We start from the raw sequence: 20251 nt of genomic DNA, 5'->3' as shown, positions 1-20251 counted from the left end.
TATTTATATTATTATTTAAATTTATTTAACTTTCCTTTTCTTTACTTAGTTCACTTCTTCGTTGATTTTTACCTTATCTTCATTTCCCAATCCTTTTTTTTTTTTTTAGGTCACCCTTTTTTCTTTTAAAAAAAGTATTAGCCCTGGTACCAGGTTGTCCTCACTTCATACTCCAAAGGACTGCCATTTCTCTGTGTTACCGGACATGAGCTGGTATGTTTGAAACTCTGAATATGACCTGCAAAAAAATTCATCTTTCCACCCACGTTCCTGGGCTGAAAAGTAGCTGTGGGAGACATTTCTGTCTTTTTCTAAGGGAAGACCAATGCTCATAAAACTGACTCCTGCTAAAGTCTTGCAGGCAAGTAGGCATTAAGGTGGGGTATATTCAGGACTAACAGTCTGATACGTGCGGAGCAGCCAACAATGGAATTTGCAGACCAAGAAATAGAGGATAATGGTAAATGGTGTATGCTGAAATCCATGATTCAGCGACATCTGGATTTTTCAGTGATAGCGAGTTATCTAATCATTCTCTTTTCCATGTGTCTATAGGAAAAAAAGTAATTTGCAGAATGGTTGCAAAAAGGAAGAAAAACATTTGTATGTTGTTTCATTAATGACTTGCTTTCAAGTGCTAACATGAGTCTAACATGGAGCGTGTCCCAGCAGCATATGCAGTCATAGCAGCTGCATTGTAACTTCAGACCCCCTGTCTGACTGAAAAAAATCTTGCCCCTCCTCAGCTGATCAAAGGGAAAATGTCTGTCCCTGGTTGCCAGCTGCAAACCAGGGAGCAGAGTGAAGACTGGTAAAGCCTTACAGTTTCAATTTCCTTTAGTAGCAGCTGAACGAGTGGTCGCGGTTAATGGTTGTGGTCGCCGTCCCTGCCAAGTCCACAGAGCTCTTCCTCTTCCCAGCAAATCACACCTCTGCCGTTTGGGAACTGGGTGTGAGTGGCCTTTCTCTGGGGTTGTTTTTGGCCATGCAGCCGGTAACACTATTACAGCTTTAATGGCTCATGTCTCTCAGTTACCAGTGATCAGACCTTACAGAGAATAAGAAAACCCCACTGACAAACAAGAGTGACAAGTTGCTTTGTGCCCAAAGGAAAATCTCTGGATGCAGAGCAGCTGGGGAGCACCCACAGCAGATACATATATATATATCTCTCTCTCTATATATATATCTCTCCAGCTGTGTACCGCTGCGCTTGCAGCACTGATAGTGGCATTCAGTGCACCCTTAAACTAACTGGCTCCACGTACAGAGTCTGGATAAGACAGGTCTGATAAAGATGGGAGCTTTGCAGGTGATCAGAGTGGCGTTCCCAGGGTAGCATCCCTTCGAGGCCAGGTTTGGTGACTCAGGAATCTGCCAAATTCCTGAGTCCCAGCCCAAATGTCCATCGCCTCGCTGCAGTGTGTTCAGTGAAGCCGTGTTTATTTGCATGGACCGGTGAGCGGCGATGTGCGCTGTGCGGCGATGCCAGGTGCCGGTGAGGGCGTCAGGAGGCAGTTTGGCTCTCAGATTGAATTCGTGTCCCCAGGCAGCCTTGTAACAGAGTACGGCTGACCCTCTTCTGACACCCCCCACGCAGACACAACAGTTTCTTATCTGCACCCTTTGCCTACAGTCAGGGTCATGGTCACTTCATGAAGGATTTTGGCTATGCCTAAACTGCAGAACCAAGAGCACTTGTCATCTCCTGCATCCCCATCTTGACTCTCTCGAGAAGAGACCTCAGCTCATAGCATTTTTCCTCTATTTCCCTGGAAGGCAAACAAGGATGCATAGGAGGAAGGGAGACACTTTTATCTCATAAAACCTTTTATAAAGTCAGCATGCAGTTGTCTTCATCCAGGTACAGCTGTACCATGCAATATGTTGATGGCCACCTGGCTGCAATTGCTTTGCAGGGCTGATGGTGTATTTAGGGATGTGTCCTCAAGTGCTCAGGGGTCAAGATGCTCAAATATCAGCTCTTTCTTCAAATGCTGACGTGCAGTCAGGAAGAGCAGTACGCTCCTGGAATCGATATGTGCCTGTCATTATTTCGCCAGCGCACGGGGCCATGACTTGTGTGCAGCTGGGCACCCTGCAGAGGTGGTGTCCCGGCTGGAGAGAGCTGAACTGCGGCAGCGAGAAGGAAAACAAGGCAGCGGTCTTGCCATTTATGGTAGACTTCAGATGTCTACCAGTATGTAGCTGCAGTTCATGTCACGGCTCTGTAGGTGCGGAGATGGCACCGTGTGTGCAGCCACAGGAGCTCCCCGTCAGAGCGTCCATCTGCAGCCTGGGCAGCCCCGGCGCTGCTGTGCTGCCCCGTGGTTTTAAAATGCAGGCGATTTGTGAGAGGGAGGTAGGACTTTAGCCTCTAAAGTCCATCTTGGAGGCCTTTCCTACACAAGTCTCTTGCCTTACGTAACGCACCCCGAGAGGATTAACCAACAGAGGAATAATGGTTTTTGCTTTGTTCATTTTGTCCCTCTTCTGCTGGATACTTGTGTCACGCGCTCTCCCTTGTGCTGCCCAGTACCTGCATTGTTCCTCGCGGTCCACCCGAGGAAAGGCGAAAAGGGAATGTGAGCAGCTCCACCGAGACTTCCCTGCCTTTAAGTCTAAAGGGGCGACCCAGGAACCTGCTGAATTTGGAGACCTCAGGTTAAAGCACTGGTGATGCTAATAATACCGCTAATTAAAGTCTTTTAAAATACTTTTTTTTTTGCCTAGATTCATTGAAGGAAACAAAATCGAAACCATTTCAAGAAATGCATTTCGTGGCCTTCGAGACCTGACTCACCTGTAAGTTATTTAACACTTGGTAGAGTAATTTGTGCTTGAACAAAACTCTTCTGGGGGACTGCTGGTGTTCCTGCTGCACAGAAAACCTCCCTTCCCCTCCGTGCATCAGCTTCCTCCCGCTGTCAGTAATGTGCCTTCCACAAAGTAAAAAATGGCTTTTAAACAGTTCCTGCTTGGGCAGCACTGCGGCATGTTCGGCTGCCTGCGCACACTCGCAGCTCGTGCTGGGGGCGGCTGTGACCGGCGGGTGCTGCAGCGGTACCGCCGTGATACTGCCTACTCCCGATTAACGTTCCTGTTTCTTTTCAGTATGCTCAGGTTTGATTGCCCCGTGTGTTACATTTGCACCTGGGCAATAAAAAAGCTTTATATATTTTACTTTTACGTGAGCTTCAAGCAGTCTCCATTTCTGAATGAGAGTAATTAATTCGTGCCTGTTCCTCGTACCTATTAATAATGTCAGTGGCTGGACAGTACCAGATAATTAACAACCTGTAAGTGAGCACAGACTTAGTAAGAGTCAGCCAGACAAGAGACAGCAGTGATACTAAGCTCTAACTTTCTTTTCTAGTTCTTTGGCCAATAACCATCTCAAAGCTCTGCCAAGGGATGTCTTCAGTGATTTAGATTCTTTAATTGAACTGTAAGTAATGAGAATCTTTCTATTGACTGCCTGCTTCTGTCACTCTGTTAGTCTGAGTTTTACGTTCTGGGTTTGTGTGGTGCTGTATCTGATATCTGCACAGAAAAGAAATGTGCATTTTGTTGTTCTAGCTTTTCTCATTTTAAAATTGTTGACTTGGTAGACTCCTCTAAAATATCTCCTATTTCTCAAATCACTGTTGCTTCTCGTGATGTTATACATAGCTTGCCTTATTGTACTTCTTTCTCATGTTTCATATAAATTGTTTTTTAGGGACAGGGAGACAATGAATTTTAAAACTACAATTTCTTTGAACATTTTTTCCTGTTATTGTTGCATGTATTCCCTGAGATTATTTTAGTAAAAGGTATTCATTAAAAAAACCCGCCTTTTTGCTTGTTTTTGTGCAGTTGTAGCACATTGCTGACGTACTGTCAGTGTTTTCTTGTATAACTGAGCTGCTAGTCAGCTTCCCCTATTTTTGGCCTGGCTCTCCCAAATAGCAAAGTATAATTGTAAGCCACAAAAATTGCCAAGGGATCGAAGAACAGGTACAGTGTTGAAATTGCACATACATTAGTAGGGGGAGGTTAAATTGACTCCACATCAGCAGCGACTCTAAAAATACAAGCCTTACATCTGTATTTTAATGTACCACAGAAATGGTGCCAGCAAGGCCACTCTGTCAACCAGCAGTACTGGAGTAGTTTAGTGAAGGAATGGGATTTACCTGTGGCAGCAGCAGATGGTGGGATGGAGGCTTACAGCAGACAACCACGCTGTCAGGATTTGTTACGATATAGTTCTAATCCTATGAAGACTTATAAACATGAGTGACTTCACACGTGAATCACAGTGCTCTATTAGTAAGATTATAGGTGGGCATATTTCCTAGATTGAAACTGTTTTTCAAGGACAACACTCAGTGAAGGAGAGTCCATAGTAAGAGAGTCCCAATAAAACTTAAGAAACTTTCCTGTTTTCAGTTCAAAACCAATTCAAGGCTACTCAGATATTTTTAAATTCAGCATGTCAAGGTGATAACAGTTCTGTAGTATTCATATTGCTATCAACCTTTTCAAATATGTTTATTTCTGTGTGTTTTTTTAGAGATTTAAGGGGAAATAAATTTGAGTGTGACTGCAAAGCCAAGTGGTTGTTTGTGTGGTTAAAGATGACAAATTCCACTGTTTCTGATGTCCTGTGTATTGGTCCAGCAGAATATCAGGATAAGAAGTTAAATGATGTGACAAGTTTTGATTATGAATGCACCACTACAGGTATTCAGAATGTATATTTCTAAGCACACTACAAATGGTTAAATATCAGAAGTTTAGACTATACCCTTTCGCTTCGGTGAGCATGACCTGGGGGGAGGAAAGGGTTACATACAAAGCACTTCCGAGTACTAGAGCAAGCATAAAATGGGAAAATTACATTTTGAAGCCAAAGTAAGTAGCAAGTTTTTATTTGGATTAAGCGATAATGGGAGAAGAGCTCTGACTATTCATATTCCAAAAGACTTGATTATGACTCACTTTGTGACTTACTTAATTTTCATCACAGAATGCTTTCTATTATCTGGAATAAGGCCATATAGTTATGGCAGATGAGCTTCCCAAAATCTCTATTTCACAGAAGGCAATGAAAAGAAGTTCAAATAATGTGGCTATATCTGTTATCTTTATTCAGTAGGCCACAATTTAATAGCATCAAATGTGGCGGCAATACTGCCAGCAGTTCTTCATGGAACTCCATTAAGTTGGAGAAAAATGTCCAATAATGTTCTGACTACTGTCTTGTTTAGGATCTTGATTTTTATTTTAGATAATGTAAAGCATGCTGAAGGAAGTGAAGAGAAACTTGCATGTGGTTATGCTTATACTTTATGACCGAAGAGCTGCAGTTACCTATCTTTAAATGTAGTCACATCATATAACTGAGAATATCAGCTGCGAGTATTGTTTGTCATCTTTCATGTATATGATGTCAGCACTCTGCCTTTCTTCTATACAGTAATATCAGAGCCATTTGAGCTCTCATCTGTCATCAAGTCAGTCATCATCATTAAGAGACAATAGAAAAGTTGATTACTAATAATGTAAAATAAAGTTTCAGGACAAGGTATGAAAGGTAATCCAAGGGTAGTATGTAAAGGAAAAGAGAATTAACTCAGAATTCAAAAATATGTCAGAAGAGTAGCAGAGGTAAAGCGCGATTATCCGCTACCTAAAAGGACGTCAAAAACAGGAGAGCAATGTAGCTTAGGACGGTACCGAAGTTACGTTCCTGTCTCTGCCAAATCCCCGAGATGCAAAAGTACAAAGTAAAAGCAGGCTTTATTTCATTTCAATCTGGTTTAAGCAATTGTGCAGCACTAACAGTGTGCAAGAACAAGCCTTATCTACCTGGTCCTCAGACCTATACTGACTTACCTGTCCTCTGTCATCTCTTTGTACCTAGAAACCTAACTGTAAAGTTGCTATAGGCAAAATTCACCCTTAATGTTAGTCCCTTTGTCTGCTGCAAGCAAAATTACACCACGCATAAACCTAATTTCACATGCTGTAGAGTTTGCTGGGGAGCTAAGGCGTTACGTGGTGCAAGGATTGCCCAGCTGAATGTTTGTTCAAATGCCATCAGAGACGTGCTCTCGCAGCACAGCATATAGCTGTAATACACTCCTTGGATAGTAAAGGATGTTTTCAAACGAGTCATTCTCTGGCTGCTGTGAGGGAAGGCTGGGTGCCTAACCCCACTGGCCTGGGGGCTTCCCAGAGCTCCGGTGCGTAGTGAAGGTGGAGGGTGCAGGAGACCTGGAGCTCTAGCGTCCTTACAAAGTGTCCGAGAGGGACAGACTGCATGCAGAAATGACAAAACAGAGATAAGTAGAGTAGAAATGCAAATCTGCAGGAATGTGTCACCTCTGAGACAGCATCACGTCCCCTGCACTGAACTGGACGTTACCTTGCTTGAGCTGTAACCCTCCCTGGCCTTGGTGGTCTGCGGTGTCAGGCCACAGCTGCTTTTTCCTTCTCTGCCATTGCCTCCTCCAGATTCAAAGGGAGCGTAAATATGCCCATATTCGTTCCTCAAGGATTGATTAGTCACAGGCTCAGGCTTGTACCATATTTTGAAGGAAAGCAACACACCCTGTAGGTGTATTCTCCTTTCCCACTCAGTGACGGGCAGTGCTCTGCCAATCTCTTTCATTCATGTTAGTCGTTAGTATTGTATTTCCCTCCTTTGCCAGGCATGATCAGACTCTTCATCATTTCTGCTTTCTGGTACTCTGTGTCAAGAATGACTGGACTTAGGATGTGGTAACAAAGCAGTTTGTTTGGTAAAACGTGCATCTCGAAGGCTCCATCAGTTCATTGCGTCCTCTGAACTGCTACAATGGTAACGGGAGGAGAGATGTAAAGAGGTGCTGCCATATTAAACAAAAAGCCAAAGAACAAAATGCTCCTATCGCTTATTCACAGAGACAGTGATCCACTGTGTCGGTGATCTGCACTTTTAACTCTTTTCCTGATAGTATCTCTCTTTTCCATTTCTCACGGCTTGCATCATGGAAGGAGGTTAAGCCATTCCACTTCGTTTCTTGTCTTTCTCCCGCAACAGTGTGTGAGAGGGCTGTGCTGTGGCCGTAAGCACGGCAGGGGAACGTGTACTTACTTTCAGGAGACTGGAGAACGGGCCTCGCACTCCCACAGTCACTGGAAGCAGGCTGTGTGTGTGCCTGGCACCTGCTTTGCCCAGACCTGCCAGCAGGGATCGTCTCGCCGAGCTTTGAAAGCTTGGTTTCCCCTTTCTTTACCTATCTGGGACTGTCTTCTGGAGGTGGTCCTCTCTTTTCCCGCTGGCTGGAAGGAAGGTAGTTTGCAAATTAAGAGTTACCTGCTCCGTACTCACTCCTGTGCTGGAGGTCACCCGTGCCAGCGTGGTGGGACACAGGAGGGGATGGCTAACGCTCCCTGAGAGCACCCCAGGTCCTGAGTAGCCTCACCTAGAGCAGAAGTGTCCACTGTGGAGAAGAAGGGCCGTGAGGAGAGGGGAACGACTGGTGGCCGAGTCGCAGGATGCAGTTCAGGAGCTGCTGCCCAAACAGGTCATCGCTCCCTTTCTCTTCAGTGTCCTCCAGCGTTCCCCACGCACTTCCTCTCTGCTCTGCCAGCACCAGCGCTCCAGGGATCAGCCGGAGCAGAGGCTGACGGGAGGGAAATCAGCCCAACAACAAAAGCGTTGGGTCCCTCGTCCGTGACAGCTGGTGCCGTTCAACAGCCAAAGAAGCGGAGGCAGAGCGGGCGGCTGGAGGATGGGGGGGACCACCCCGGCCCTCAGCCGGCAGAAAGCAGTGTCAAAACCATGTGTCTTGAGCCAGAGAGAGTATCGGGGTGCATCGGGGTGAGAGGGAGACAGCGGCAGCCCGTGCAGCCAGCGGCACAGGGGGGAAGTGAGGGCCACGTCCTCTTCCCTCTCCCGTGCAGGCTGATCCAGCTTAAAGGAAAAAATGTTGGAAAACATCCCCCTCCAACTCTGTATTTACTATATGAGCTCTTTCTAGCATTAAAGCAAGGCATGTGGGCCTGCCTGTAAAACTAAATCAAGCCCCTAAGACCTATGTTTTTAGCAAGCCTGATGTGGCAGCATCTCTTTACTGGGTAACCCTGTTCCACATTAGAGTCTGGTATTTCCAACTGGTGCTAAAAACAACATTTATTGCTTTTTACTGATTACGACTGATTTTGTTACCCATTTTTACTCATCAAGTGACATAAAGAGCCCAATGGCAGGTACAAGTAAAAATAGCTGTGTTAACACCGAATCATTTCTGAATGAGCAGTGGTTTGTTTTAATTCACAGATTCCCTCAAAGTGTCTCACAACTGTTCAGATTTCAAGAGGTGTCTTTTTCAGCATTAGTTTTTTTGGTTTTTTCTCAAGATTTAAAAAATATTTCGATTTTCTGTGACTGTATCCACTATTGTTCCATCCTTAGCTACCTTTCATGATTTACCACTTACTTTTACTTTCTGCATACTTTGGTGTCAGTTTTCTCCAGTCCTTTTATTTTCCCAGTGAGAATGAAGATAACTTTCTTGTTTTCCTACCAGCATTAATGAATCAAGCCCAAACTCTATTTATAATAGTCCCTCGAAGAATGGAAACTGTCATTTCTTTTGCAGCTGTAGAATCTGCTCTGTTTGGTAGCATCTGACTGTCTGATGATGGTAGTCATCTATCTTTATTCTCCAACAGTGTAACTCCTCAAGGGCAAGGCTTTCAAGCATGCAGAGACAGAGAGTTCTTCATTCAGAAACAATTATTTCATAATGCACTAAAATGAGGGATTGGAGTGAGGACTAAATTACCATTTCACCAAAATCCCTGGATGCTCAGGCCCTTCCAATGTAGGAGTGCATGGTGAAAGCATCTAGCAAATGGAGCTTGAAACAGAGCGGTGCGTGGTTCTGCAGAGAAACTCCATCGTAGTGGAAGATGCATTTCCTTTTCTATATATCTATATCCATACATCACTTCAGCACAGGCGTTCTGCCATGTTCTAGACCCAAGTGCTGGCTTTTCTTTGTCAACACTGCTATACCGGTTTCTTTTTCGGGTAACAATGACCTTGCCCAGCTGTCAGGCCAAAGATCAAACTCAGACCCAAGTCTCCTCGCTTTGCCCCAGATTTGCTCTATGCTGACTGCTGACTTAGCCCAGGGTGAATTCTAGAGTTAAATCTACAAAGGCACTTGGATTTCAAGAAGAAATCTTGAATTTTGGAGTTACACTCTTAGTCTTTACAGGTTGCTCCAACTCTGCAGTCTTAGTATCTAGAATAAGTTCTCCACTGGATAGTAATTTGCAGGTTGGTTGTATTTTATGCCTAAACTACTTTACAATGCCCCATAAAACGTTATGTTAACTGAGTTTTTGATTACGCCATTTTGTCTATGGTCTAGCCGAAATGGGGTTATCCCCAGGCAAACTTCAGATTATCATTTCACTTTCTGCCTGGTTTAGCATAACACAAATTGCTAGTGATTAAATTTGCATGACTTAAGAAGTTATTGGACTTCAGCTGGAAGTTGCTGTCTCTCAGCTTGAAAGTGATTCTAGCAAGGCCATTTCACTTGACGGGAAAGCAACTTCCAGCTGTGGGGAAAGAGACTTTTCTCTCAATATCCTGATTTCAGTGATACCAGCCAGCCTAGCTGGAAAATCTGATTTCTGCCACTATTTACCTATTTGATCTCCTTGGCAACTATATTTCCAGAGGACAGTTTATGAAGCCTAAAGCAGGAGAAGCTTTCCCCTGTTGCTGCATGCCTAACGTAAGCACTGACACTTCCATGCTAGTGTTATACAAAATCCAGAGTATTTATCTCATTTTTCAGTGTTAATTGTTACAATCAGCAACCACTTACTCTGTGTTTCCAGCAAGATGTATCCTAATTGTTGTAAATGTATGTTTCTAGATTTTGTTGTTCACCAGATTTTGCCCTACCAGTCAGTTTCAGTGGATACGTTCAACTCAAAGAATGACGTGTTCGTAGCCATTGCACAGCCCAGCATGGAGAACTGCATGGTGCTGGAGTGGGATCACATTGAAATGAATTTCAGGAGTTACGACAATATCACAGGTATACGAACACTGGGATTCCAGTCATGGATGAACTGTTGGCGTTTCACAAGGACGAGATTCATAGATGGGACCAGCTGATGGTTTTTGTTCTGAATCTCTGTTGAAGTCAGCGGATCAAAGTGTGTAATGTCTGGACACGAGTGACTTCATGGAGTAGTGCATCTTGTTAATTCATAACCTCGCCATAGCACACAAACTAGGCTTTTTTTGTCTGATCTTGTAAATTGTTCTGAAGGCACAAACACTTGCTGTGAATGTCACACCGTGGCCCAGCTTAGGCACTCATTGCCTGAATCACACTGCAAGTTAAAGTATAGGCTAAAGGAGCCCTCTCTCCTGCCAAAGTGCCTGCAAAATATAGAATATAAAAATACTCTACTGTAGAAGGAAATACATCTGAAGGATGCATTTAGGGTAGGCTGGCCAGGAAAGTGTGTTTCACAGCTGAAGATGACATAGAAATATTTAAACTGTGGTTGTTACCTAAAGAGATGGGCTGTAAAGCTTTCATGTTTACTTTCCATTTACAAACATGCTAAGTTGGCATCCTGGCCAGATTACTCATCAAACAAAAAGCCCATGTGGATGCCAGGTGATTTTCTAATGCTAACAGTCATTCTGTCACTAACCCACGCTCATGGTGCTATACAGAGCTCAGTCACATCATGACAGCAGGGACAGAGTCTTGAGAGCTGTTGTACGCTGCCCAATTTCCCAACTACTTCAAGCTACTGGGTCTGAGGTCTCAGGAGCTAAATCTATCCGTGGAGCATCCTTGTTCCTTGTTATGTGTGATAGATTATTTTTCACCTTGCATTTTGGGAAGCAAAGAGTATGCTGCATCCTCATCTGGTGGTGTGGGAAGTCTACAAAGACAGCAAGCACTTACCTCCTCAGATCAACTGTGTGTGTCACTAACAAAAGATTACAAGATGCTACCCCTCTGTCAGGAAATTTTGGAAATGAAAAATTTTGCTTTTTCAGGTTTCGTTGTGTTTTGGTAGCTTAGGGGGAAATATGTACCACTGGATGTAAATTGAGAAGTCGATGACTTGAAGAGGGCTAGCAGAGCTCTAGAAAAGCTCTGGAAACAAAGTTGAGAGTTTAGGTCATTTGCAAAGACAGCTTCTTCTGGATGTATTTCATCTTCCTGTGAATGATGGGTCATTTCTGCTGGGGACTTGTGTCCTAGCTCCACACCCAGCACGCGTGCCGAGACTCATTTCTCAAACGACCGTCCTGTGTTCCTGGAAGGCCTGAGCTTAAGCTCTGGACTCTGAAATGTAAGTGAGCGAGAGACTTTTGCCAAGGGACACAGGCAGGTAAAGAGCCTTTTGTGGAGCCTAAAGAGTGTTTTGTAGAGCTCAGGAGCCGGCTATGTGCTCCGTGGGGAGTTTCTATTATTAACTATATGCTTGGCATTCGGATGGCCAAATTTAGCCCTTTACAGCATGGGCTTATTGACCTGAACTGGTTGTCATGATTGCCTTTAGAGTCAACATTGCAGAGAATAGGTGTTGCTATCCTCTGCGGAAGGAGACATCTACACGCCAAGTGAAATCTTTTCTAGAGTGCTTTTTGACTAAGTTAGACCAGAAAGAGCCAGGATGATCATCTCAAGCATTTGTGTCTATGCTGCAGATGTCTTACGGTACTTGAGATGAATCCCACTCCTGCTACACTGGAAGGGTGGTAGATGTCCGAGGCTGGCTGTGAAACACCTATGGGTGGGGGGCCAGCAGAGATGCAAGGGTGAGACTCCTGTAGTGACTGTGACCGTGCACGCATAGAGGAGTGTGTGCAGATACCGTTCTGCTTAAACTGTGCACTTCAGAAGGAATTCCTCTCTTCTTCCAACAAAACCTTTCGTAAATAGTCTGGTTGTTACTTTTTTGATGTGGATCTTGTACAGTGACTTGACATTCTCAAAACAGACCACAGCTCGATCTGATCTCATCTGGTAACTGCAGTATTCCTAAATATTTCTAGTTTAATGTAATCTCAAGAAGACTTAACAGAAACAACAGAGTTAAATTTATCTTTTTCATCCTGCTGTCAGGTGATATATCCACAAGACGCATCAATATTTCTATTTACAGTACCAAAAAGCTGACTCTGGCCCTCTTGGAGCAAGAAAAATAGACTATATTTCATCCTTCTAGTTAAACTGGAAAGGTAGACATTCCAAGAATAAGAGAATTTTTTTCTGCTGAGTCGTGAGATAACAACTCTTGTTATTTTGGAATAATAAAATCTGGCTTAAATAATTGTTTTGGATATTAGGGGGCACGTGTTTGAACAAACAGAGAAAGAAAAAGTGTTCTGGATAAAAAGGAATGAGCATTTTAGGTGCATCATACTTGCACACCTTGAGGGGTGTGACATTTCCAACATTTGAAGTCATCTTTCCAGTTATTGGGGAGAAAAAGGGTCTGACAGCATGTAGTAAACAACAAAATTACGAGATGGTGAAGATTTTAAAAAAGGGGTGGGGTGATTTGGTAATATCTCTATGGTTTAAAAGGTGCTTTGTACTGTGCTAATATATGTGCTTTTTTTTCTTTGGGCAATAGGTCAGTCCATAGTGGGATGTAAAGCCATTCTTGTTGGTGACCAAGTCTTTGTGGTGGTGGCACAGCTCTTTGGTGGCTCACACATTTACAAGTATGACGAAAGCTGGACAAAGTTTGTCAAATTCCAGGATATCGAAGTATCTCGCATTTCCAAGCCCAATGATATAGAGCTTTTTGAGATAGACAGTGAAATGTTTTTTGTCATAGCAGATAGCTCTAAAGCAGGTTTGTCAACAGTGTACAAGTGGAATAACAAAGGATTTTACTCATACCAGTCCCTTCATGAGTGGTTCAGGGACACTGATGCAGAGTTTCTCGATATAGATGGGAAATCACATTTAATCCTCTCCAGCCGCTCCCAGGTTCCCATTATACTCCAGTGGAACAAAGTTTCCAAAAAGTTTGTCCCACACAGTGAAATCCCCAACATGGAAGATGTCTTGGCTGTGAAGAGTTTCAGGATGCAAGATAACCTGTACATCACGCTCACGAGATTCATCGGTGACTCCAGAGTTATGAAGTGGAATAGCAAACAGTTTGTGGAGATACAGGCTCTTCCATCCCGAGGAGCCATGACGCTGCAGCCTTTCTCCTTCAAGAACAATTACTACCTAGCCTTGGGAAGTGACTATACCTTCTCCCAGATATACCAGTGGGATGGTGAAAAGAAGCTCTTCATGTTATTTAAAGAAATCTATGTGCAAGCACCACGGTCTTTCACAGCTGTGTCAACGGATCGAAGAGATTTTTTCTTTGCCTCTAGTTTTAAAGGAAACACTCAAATATTTGAACACATCATCATTGACTTGAGTTTATGAAAAGCTGCTGGAGTGAAATTCATGTGGAATGACATTTATACACAAGCAAAACAAAGAGAGAGACCTTTCCAAAACCAGGGTGCACCTATGGAGTATGATGACATTTTCTGAACTTTTCAAACTTGCATATTAATCAGGGATTGCATTTACTTGGTTACTGCATGACATGTCCATTTTATCCTTTTTCAAAGACACTTTGTAATCTGCAGTCATTCAGAGGAGAGTGCAGTGCATTAGGTTTAATGTTGACATCTAAGAGAATGATAAATTTTACCCAGAAAACTACCTTGAATTGAACATCTCATAAAGAAAGTGAAGAGTAAGCCATACAAAGCGTAGAAATGATCTTGACTCTTAAATTAATGTGTTAGTAATGATTTTAAGATTAGAGCCAGTTCTTCATGGTTGCTGATGAATTGTAAAAGCAAACAGTAACGTTATTTTGGTTTCTTGGGGTCTGTCTTCAAAATCTGTCTTTATGGTTTATATTAAGTCCGAGGCATCGTTTTAATTCATTGAAGATTAAAGTCAAAATCTATTGCCATTTTTCTTCCATTATTCACTATTTCAGCAACAAATTGTGCAGAACAAATAGCCCAGCCCACAGTAACTGGGTAGCCAGGAAAAGAAAGTTATGTCACTTCTAGACTGTGAGATCTTAACAAGTTAACATAGACAGAAAATAACAGAGGTCTGCTTGGTGCCATGAATGAATTGACTACAAATTCTGCCCGCTTTCTGTTCTAATAGGTAGTCCAGAAATTCACCCCATTTTGCTCCAATTCATACTCTTCATGATGATCCCAGTAGATTCTGGGATGTTTTAACAAGTAAATCTGTTGTGATCTCTCATTCTAGAAGGCACAGCTTAAGCTTAGCCTGAAACACTCATCTACATTCATGTACTCCGAGCTGTAGCTTGTCTGTACACAATGAGACGATTTATTCTCCAGCGTTCTCCCCCCAGCACAGCTCACAAGCAATAAATTCAGGTTTTGGTTATGACAAGCTGTATTTGGGGAATCCTTCTTCTGGCTGAGGTCTAAATGTGACTTCGGTATCACCGAGTCTTTTGAAACCAAGGCAGCTGGAGCTGTTTCAGGCTAAAGCTAACCCTGGCTCCAAGAAGAAGGGTTTTCTCTTGGTGCTCCAGGCTTTCGCTGGGTTGCCAGGCCATGGAATGTTAAACAGGAGGATGTGAACAGACCATGCGGTATTGGTGTTTTGGGTGGTACAGACTAAGGCATTCAGCCATCCTAAATAGGGCAGTCCTGGCATGCAGAGCCTCTGTCAGGATAACAGCACAGGGCCGTTTTCCTGGAAGGGCTCTCCACCATCCTTACCCAACAAAGTTGTGTATCAGAGCCCTTGTTTATTCACTTACACAATATGTTTGTTTAAGTTTTCACACCACTTAGGGTATTAGATTGTTTTATCATGTCTTGCTGCTGCACTGCTGCCTTGGATAATAGGGAGGCTTTGCGTAAAGCAGGCAGAGCAAAAGAAACTGTCCTTTATTCCTTCATAGTCAGGGCTATCTCACATCTCTGTGCTGAGTGAGCTTCATGTTTTTGCTCTGGACACATGAAACATGGTCTATTGTCACAAACAGAGATGTTCTCCCAGGCTTTCTGACATCCAAGATGTGAACAGTGCTGCAGAAGAGGATTATGCACAAGGACTCCCGTGAGGAGTCATAACCTACCGGTGACCTGGAATATCACAGCCTTCCCCAGCGTTCGCCTCGCTGCTATGAAATAAAATTATTACTGTCAGAGACATAACTAATTTTATTTTGTTTTTCAATGACATGTTAATTTTTTTCCTATAGAGGTGCTCGTTGTGGTTTTATTTTTAATTACATTGGCAACTTAGCCCACCCAGCCATCTGAAGTATTGCACTCTGCCTTCCAAATCCCGATGCGGTGTCAGTACCGTTGGTTCAATCAGACCAGTAGATGCAGACCAGGCCTCTGCAGCTGGTTTTAGGAATACCTCTCCTAGGATTAAGCTAACAAATCTGACAAAACGAAGAGATGATTCATATGTCTGCCAGTGAATGCAATTTCTTCCCATGTTCCCAGTTTCCTTTTTAAAGTGGCTGGCAAGCGATGTTTCTTTAAACTGTGTTGTGGGAAGGCATTTTTTTATTGCTTTTCTGTCCGGTGTGCATGTTCAAATAGAGTCAGATATTCTGCCAAGGAAGGGCATTTCTCAATGCGCCAGCACTTTCTTTTAGGGCTCACTGCTAGCACCATTCACTCAGCAAGGGGCATCAGTCAGAGAGCTAAAAGCCAGCTTAGAGAAATTGGATCTTGACATTTTTTACTTGAAGGGAAGGAAGAGGATGGAGGAAAAGGGCTTGTGTATCCAATACCAGGAGATTGTGCTCTTTCGAGAGCCAAGGGGATTTTGAGGCTTGGCTATCAAGTTGAATTAAATTAAAATGGTCTCTGCAGAGACAGGCTTAATACAGAGGATAAAGTGATCCACAGGAGTCTAGTTCATTCACATGGGACCAGAAGAAAGTGAGGAAAATGAATTCTGCAGGACGGCTGCCGCTTCTGCCGAGTAGCCATGTTGGTTGGTGAGAAAGCCCAGATCAGGAGGGGCCTGGAGTCAGACGCCGGCCCGCCTGTTCTGCTGAGTTAGTGCACAGCAGGCCAGAGCAGCTAAGAGGGAGGGCAAAAAGCACCAGCTGATGAAGGAAAGGGGTTATGGTACATTTCGCAGGATTAAAAAAAGGCAGGGGCTCAAAAAGAGCCCTGTTCTGCTCTTCCTGCTCCCAAGGCAAAGCTGCAAGATGCAGCCATAACAACAGAAGTCACGAAGCATTGAAAATACTTTCTGCCTTTCCAAATGCAACAACGGTTTTGCCTCCATGGCCTATATTCTGTAATAGAAATTGTTTTGAATAGTAAATAAACTATGCATATTCAAAATTTATTGCAACTGTTAGACCATCAGGACAGTGAGAAAGGATAACAGAACATGCCACCTGGTAATTCTAATGTATTCTATTTACAACTATGTAAAGAACAGTAGTTTATATAAGCATAGATTTAATACAATGTGCTAGCTACAGTGGGAGCATTTTAAGGCTGTATATACATTGAGCTTTTTTTAGTAAAGGGGAGCTGATGCAATCTATGCTACTGACACATGTATGTATTCTTTCAATATATGAATAAAATGTAGTTAATGAGATTAACAGTGGTGCATTGTGCATGTTAAAATATCCACGCTGTGAAGATCCACACTGCTAGAGGGATGGACAAGGTGGGCAAACGGGTCCTTGTCCATGTGTGATCGGTTTTGGCTTTTGAAAACGTGGAGGAAGCCGTGCTCAGCTTAGTTAAATTCAGTTTCTGTGCCTGAGGTAGCTCAGACCTCCGAGGTTTTGCTGTTCCCTGGCTTTCCCCTTCACGCTTTCCTTACACCCCATCTAGTGTTAGCAAGTATGTAATGCAGCTACTACTACGATTTTCGGTTCATATTAAACTCAGTTTTTTTCCTTTCTTTCTTTCCTACCACAAACCAAGAGATCTTCATTTTCGAAATCATTTTCAAAATGTAAGATACTTAAGCAGGTTTCTTACAGGCAGAGTGGATAGAAACCAAGCCCTAAAATTAATCCCTAGATTTTCAGATCTTCACTGTGGGGGTCTCTTAAGATTTGTTAAATTTTACTGAATCATTGGCATTTACTCTGAAATTGCAAAAATAAATATAACTCTATCAACAGTGAATACATTTGATTTAAAGCAAGCCTTGAGCATTATCCACTGATAAGGCTAGTCACTAACGCAGGGAATAATTCTTTTTGTTTCCACTTCTTTCCTCAGAAACAGCACAATTCTCTGTAACTAATTATAGGCTTGTGCAATCAAAGACATGTCTGACATACCATAATGGATGCAATTGCTCCGGGATCATTGCTTTCCTTTTGGGTATTCCACTTTTTTATGAGTCAGCAGCCCTTGTGGTGTGGTTCACTGAAACTCCATCATAGCTCAAACATCAGCTTCAAATCAGCACCGTTTCCCCACCTGCCCTCCCCCGGTTTCTTTGCCCTTGCTAAGTGAACATTTTTTTCCACCCTTTTCCACCTTCTTCAAATTTTCCTCAGAAAGCTTCTATTCCTCCTTGAAAATCACAGCAAGATACCAAGAGAAAAGCATTCCCAAAAAGCAATGCGGGGATGGTCACTCCTCTGCGAATTTCAAGGGCAAGAGAGAGTGGGCTCTTTTTGAAAGTTCAGGCTGAAGGCAGATGTGTAAGAAACAGCTGTAAGAGTCCCAGTCACCCCCTCTAAGTCCCATTCCCTCCCATCCTACAGACCTGAGCTGCTACCACCGCTCCTTCTTGGCAGCAATGCTCACAGCCAGGAATTACTGAGACTTTTTTTTCCACACCTTAATCCAGAAGAAATGGAGCTGAGCTGCTAACACTGGGTTTTTTCCTCGTATCTGGAAACCAGCCCCTTAACCCCCCTTGCATTCCTCATACAGTCCAGCCTCCTTTTTGAGAAACTGCAGGCTAGATGATCTAATGGGCTTCAAAACTGACCTTCAAAATCTGACAAAACCAGCTGGCCACATGGTGTTAGAGCCTCCACAAAATAAAAGACTGATACTATTAAAGCATTTCAAATGATAGCTACATAAACTTAATCCACCCCCCAGTACCACTTTCCCCATAAGCCATTGCCGTTCTTGCCACAGAGCTGCATGGTGATTTGCAGAGGTGTTTTGCAATATCTGGAATGGGAGGAAAGTTACTGGAAGATGAGGTCCATGTTATGAAGCACTAGGCAAATTCTGTTACCTTTAGGTCCAAGTGGATGGTTTGGAGCCATCCATCTACACGGCAGGTAGCTGCATATGTTGCGAGTTGGATGTGATTCCTTACAAAGCCACGCACAGCAAAATCAAAGGCAATCTGAACCTAAAGTCATGGCTCCGGGTGAAGAAAATGTTGAAGGGAAGCATCTGGAGTTGCACAGTGCCATCCTGGAATGATTCACAGAGGGGTGTGATGCACTTTGACAAGCAGGCAAGGGAGATCTATTTTTTACAGTCTCTGGGATGGCTTGAGAGAGATGATACGAGTCTTGGGAAGACTGGATGAGCAATTTCTATAGGCATCTCCTTATTCCAGCTTTGCCATGTCAGTGAGGTAGCCTAGATGGAGCTTCCTAGATGGTGGAAAGCAAGGAAAGCAGGTGACAGAAGTTTAATATAAGTAATACTGAAGTAGAGATTAGAAAACTAGAGATGGTGAGGCTGTAGACAAATGTTTAGTTACCTTGAGGGAAACAAATTACATTTTCTAAGCACAGAGATAAATCAATGTGAGATCAGAGAATCAGGGAGAACAGAAAATATGTTTCTAAATAAAGGAAAGGAATAGGAGTGACAGCACATGAAGTGTGAGTTTACTTAATTGCTGCGTAGAGAAAGTATCTAAGTGCCTTTCCAAGGTCACTCAGAGAATGCAATCCACATCATTTTCCTTTCCAGAGTCACCCTAGTTTATGCTTAATTAAACTATGCAAGCTCTGCACACTCTAGAAAATGCCCTTTTTATTACATTGTAGGCAATTTGCATTTCTGAAGGGCATTTGGGAACCATGACACCACCAGAATGAAGGACTTCTGGTAGCGTTGCTCCCATTTTTATTCATTTGCAATTGTTGACTTTTATTCCAAAGTTCATTTCTATTTCCTGCTTGGACGTTAGCACTGGATTGTACAAGAATGCTCATTTTCCAACTTCAATGGCTGTTTCAGTTCTTCTGGCGCAGCAGCCCCTTGGGGCTGACTCATCCTCCAGCTGCAGGTGTGCCCTGGCAATTAATTCTCCATTTTAGTCCCGTGAATGGAAGGCCAGTGGGTCAAGAAAGTACTCACCACCCACCGCTGGTAGGGTCAGCGTGGATGGAGCCTGGGCTGGCACACAGAAGGAGGGAGCCTGCACTGCTCTCTGCACGTTGATTACTCGCTCTCTTCCATTTCTTTCTCTTCTGTCTTGCCAGTATGGTAAATGGTTTTGCCAGAGTTTTATAGAAAGCAACGTACCAATGAGGCCAGGACAGTGCAGATGTACTTGGGATGCTTCTGAGAGCAAGCTAGAAATAGAAAGGGGAAATAGAAGTTAAATCAGCAACTCTCCAGTTAATGGCAACCTGCCTACTATTTGTTTGTAAACTTGGTAGCCCAGGAGTCTCCTTGGATCCCCAGCTTCTCCTGGTTCCTGCTGCCAGCATTTTCTGACTCTGCTTTGTACCATTAGCGTCTGGGGAGAAAACTGCAGGCCTTTCATTTCGGAGGAAGGCTCATTACAATTATCTGTGCCTCTGCCACCTCGGGATCTGATTACGGTGCTGGGGTTGCACCTCGAAATCGTTACAATTAAGACTTAATGAAGTGAGTCCTGCAGTTACTCCCTACCAACTTATTGCATCTGCCTCTATCATAGGAATAGCTACCACCTGATTTTTACAATTTTTAAAAAGTGAAACCTAATATTTGGAGTTTGTCCTATAAAATCCCACATGATCGGGACTCTGAGAGCCTGGGCATCTCTCCTTCCCTGTCACAACACAGGCTGGGGGAGCTAGGAGCACGCTGCTGGCTGAAAAGGGGTGCAGGTAGGAGAAAAAAAAACATTCACTGCTTTTTGGGCTGGAAAATGATATGGAAATCCTGGGTGACAACTGTGTGCAGAGGACCGTGCTCATGTCCACGCTGAATCCCAGT

General features: G+C 43.4%; 1 protein-coding gene across 1 annotated transcript; it reads left to right on the top strand.

The window, feature by feature from the left end:
* Positions 1 to 1485: 1485 nt before the first annotated feature.
* Positions 1486 to 13814, top strand: LGI2 (leucine-rich repeat LGI family, member 2). Its single transcript, XM_009581002.1, has 6 exons — positions 1486 to 1565; positions 2734 to 2805; positions 3377 to 3448; positions 4559 to 4728; positions 9933 to 10097; positions 12673 to 13814. Exons 1-6 carry the CDS (start codon positions 1486 to 1488, stop codon positions 13488 to 13490), a joined length of 1377 nt encoding a protein of 458 aa, XP_009579297.1. The 3' UTR covers positions 13491 to 13814.
* The last annotated feature ends 6437 nt before the right edge of the window (positions 13815 to 20251 follow it).

The sequence above is a fragment of the Fulmarus glacialis genome, unplaced genomic scaffold (assembly GCF_000690835.1).
Source record: "Fulmarus glacialis isolate BGI_N327 unplaced genomic scaffold, ASM69083v1 scaffold7387, whole genome shotgun sequence".
NCBI classification, from domain to species: Eukaryota; Metazoa; Chordata; class Aves; order Procellariiformes; family Procellariidae; genus Fulmarus; species Fulmarus glacialis.
Note: the sequence above shows the minus strand (reverse complement) of the source record. Positions and strands in the feature narration are given on the sequence as shown.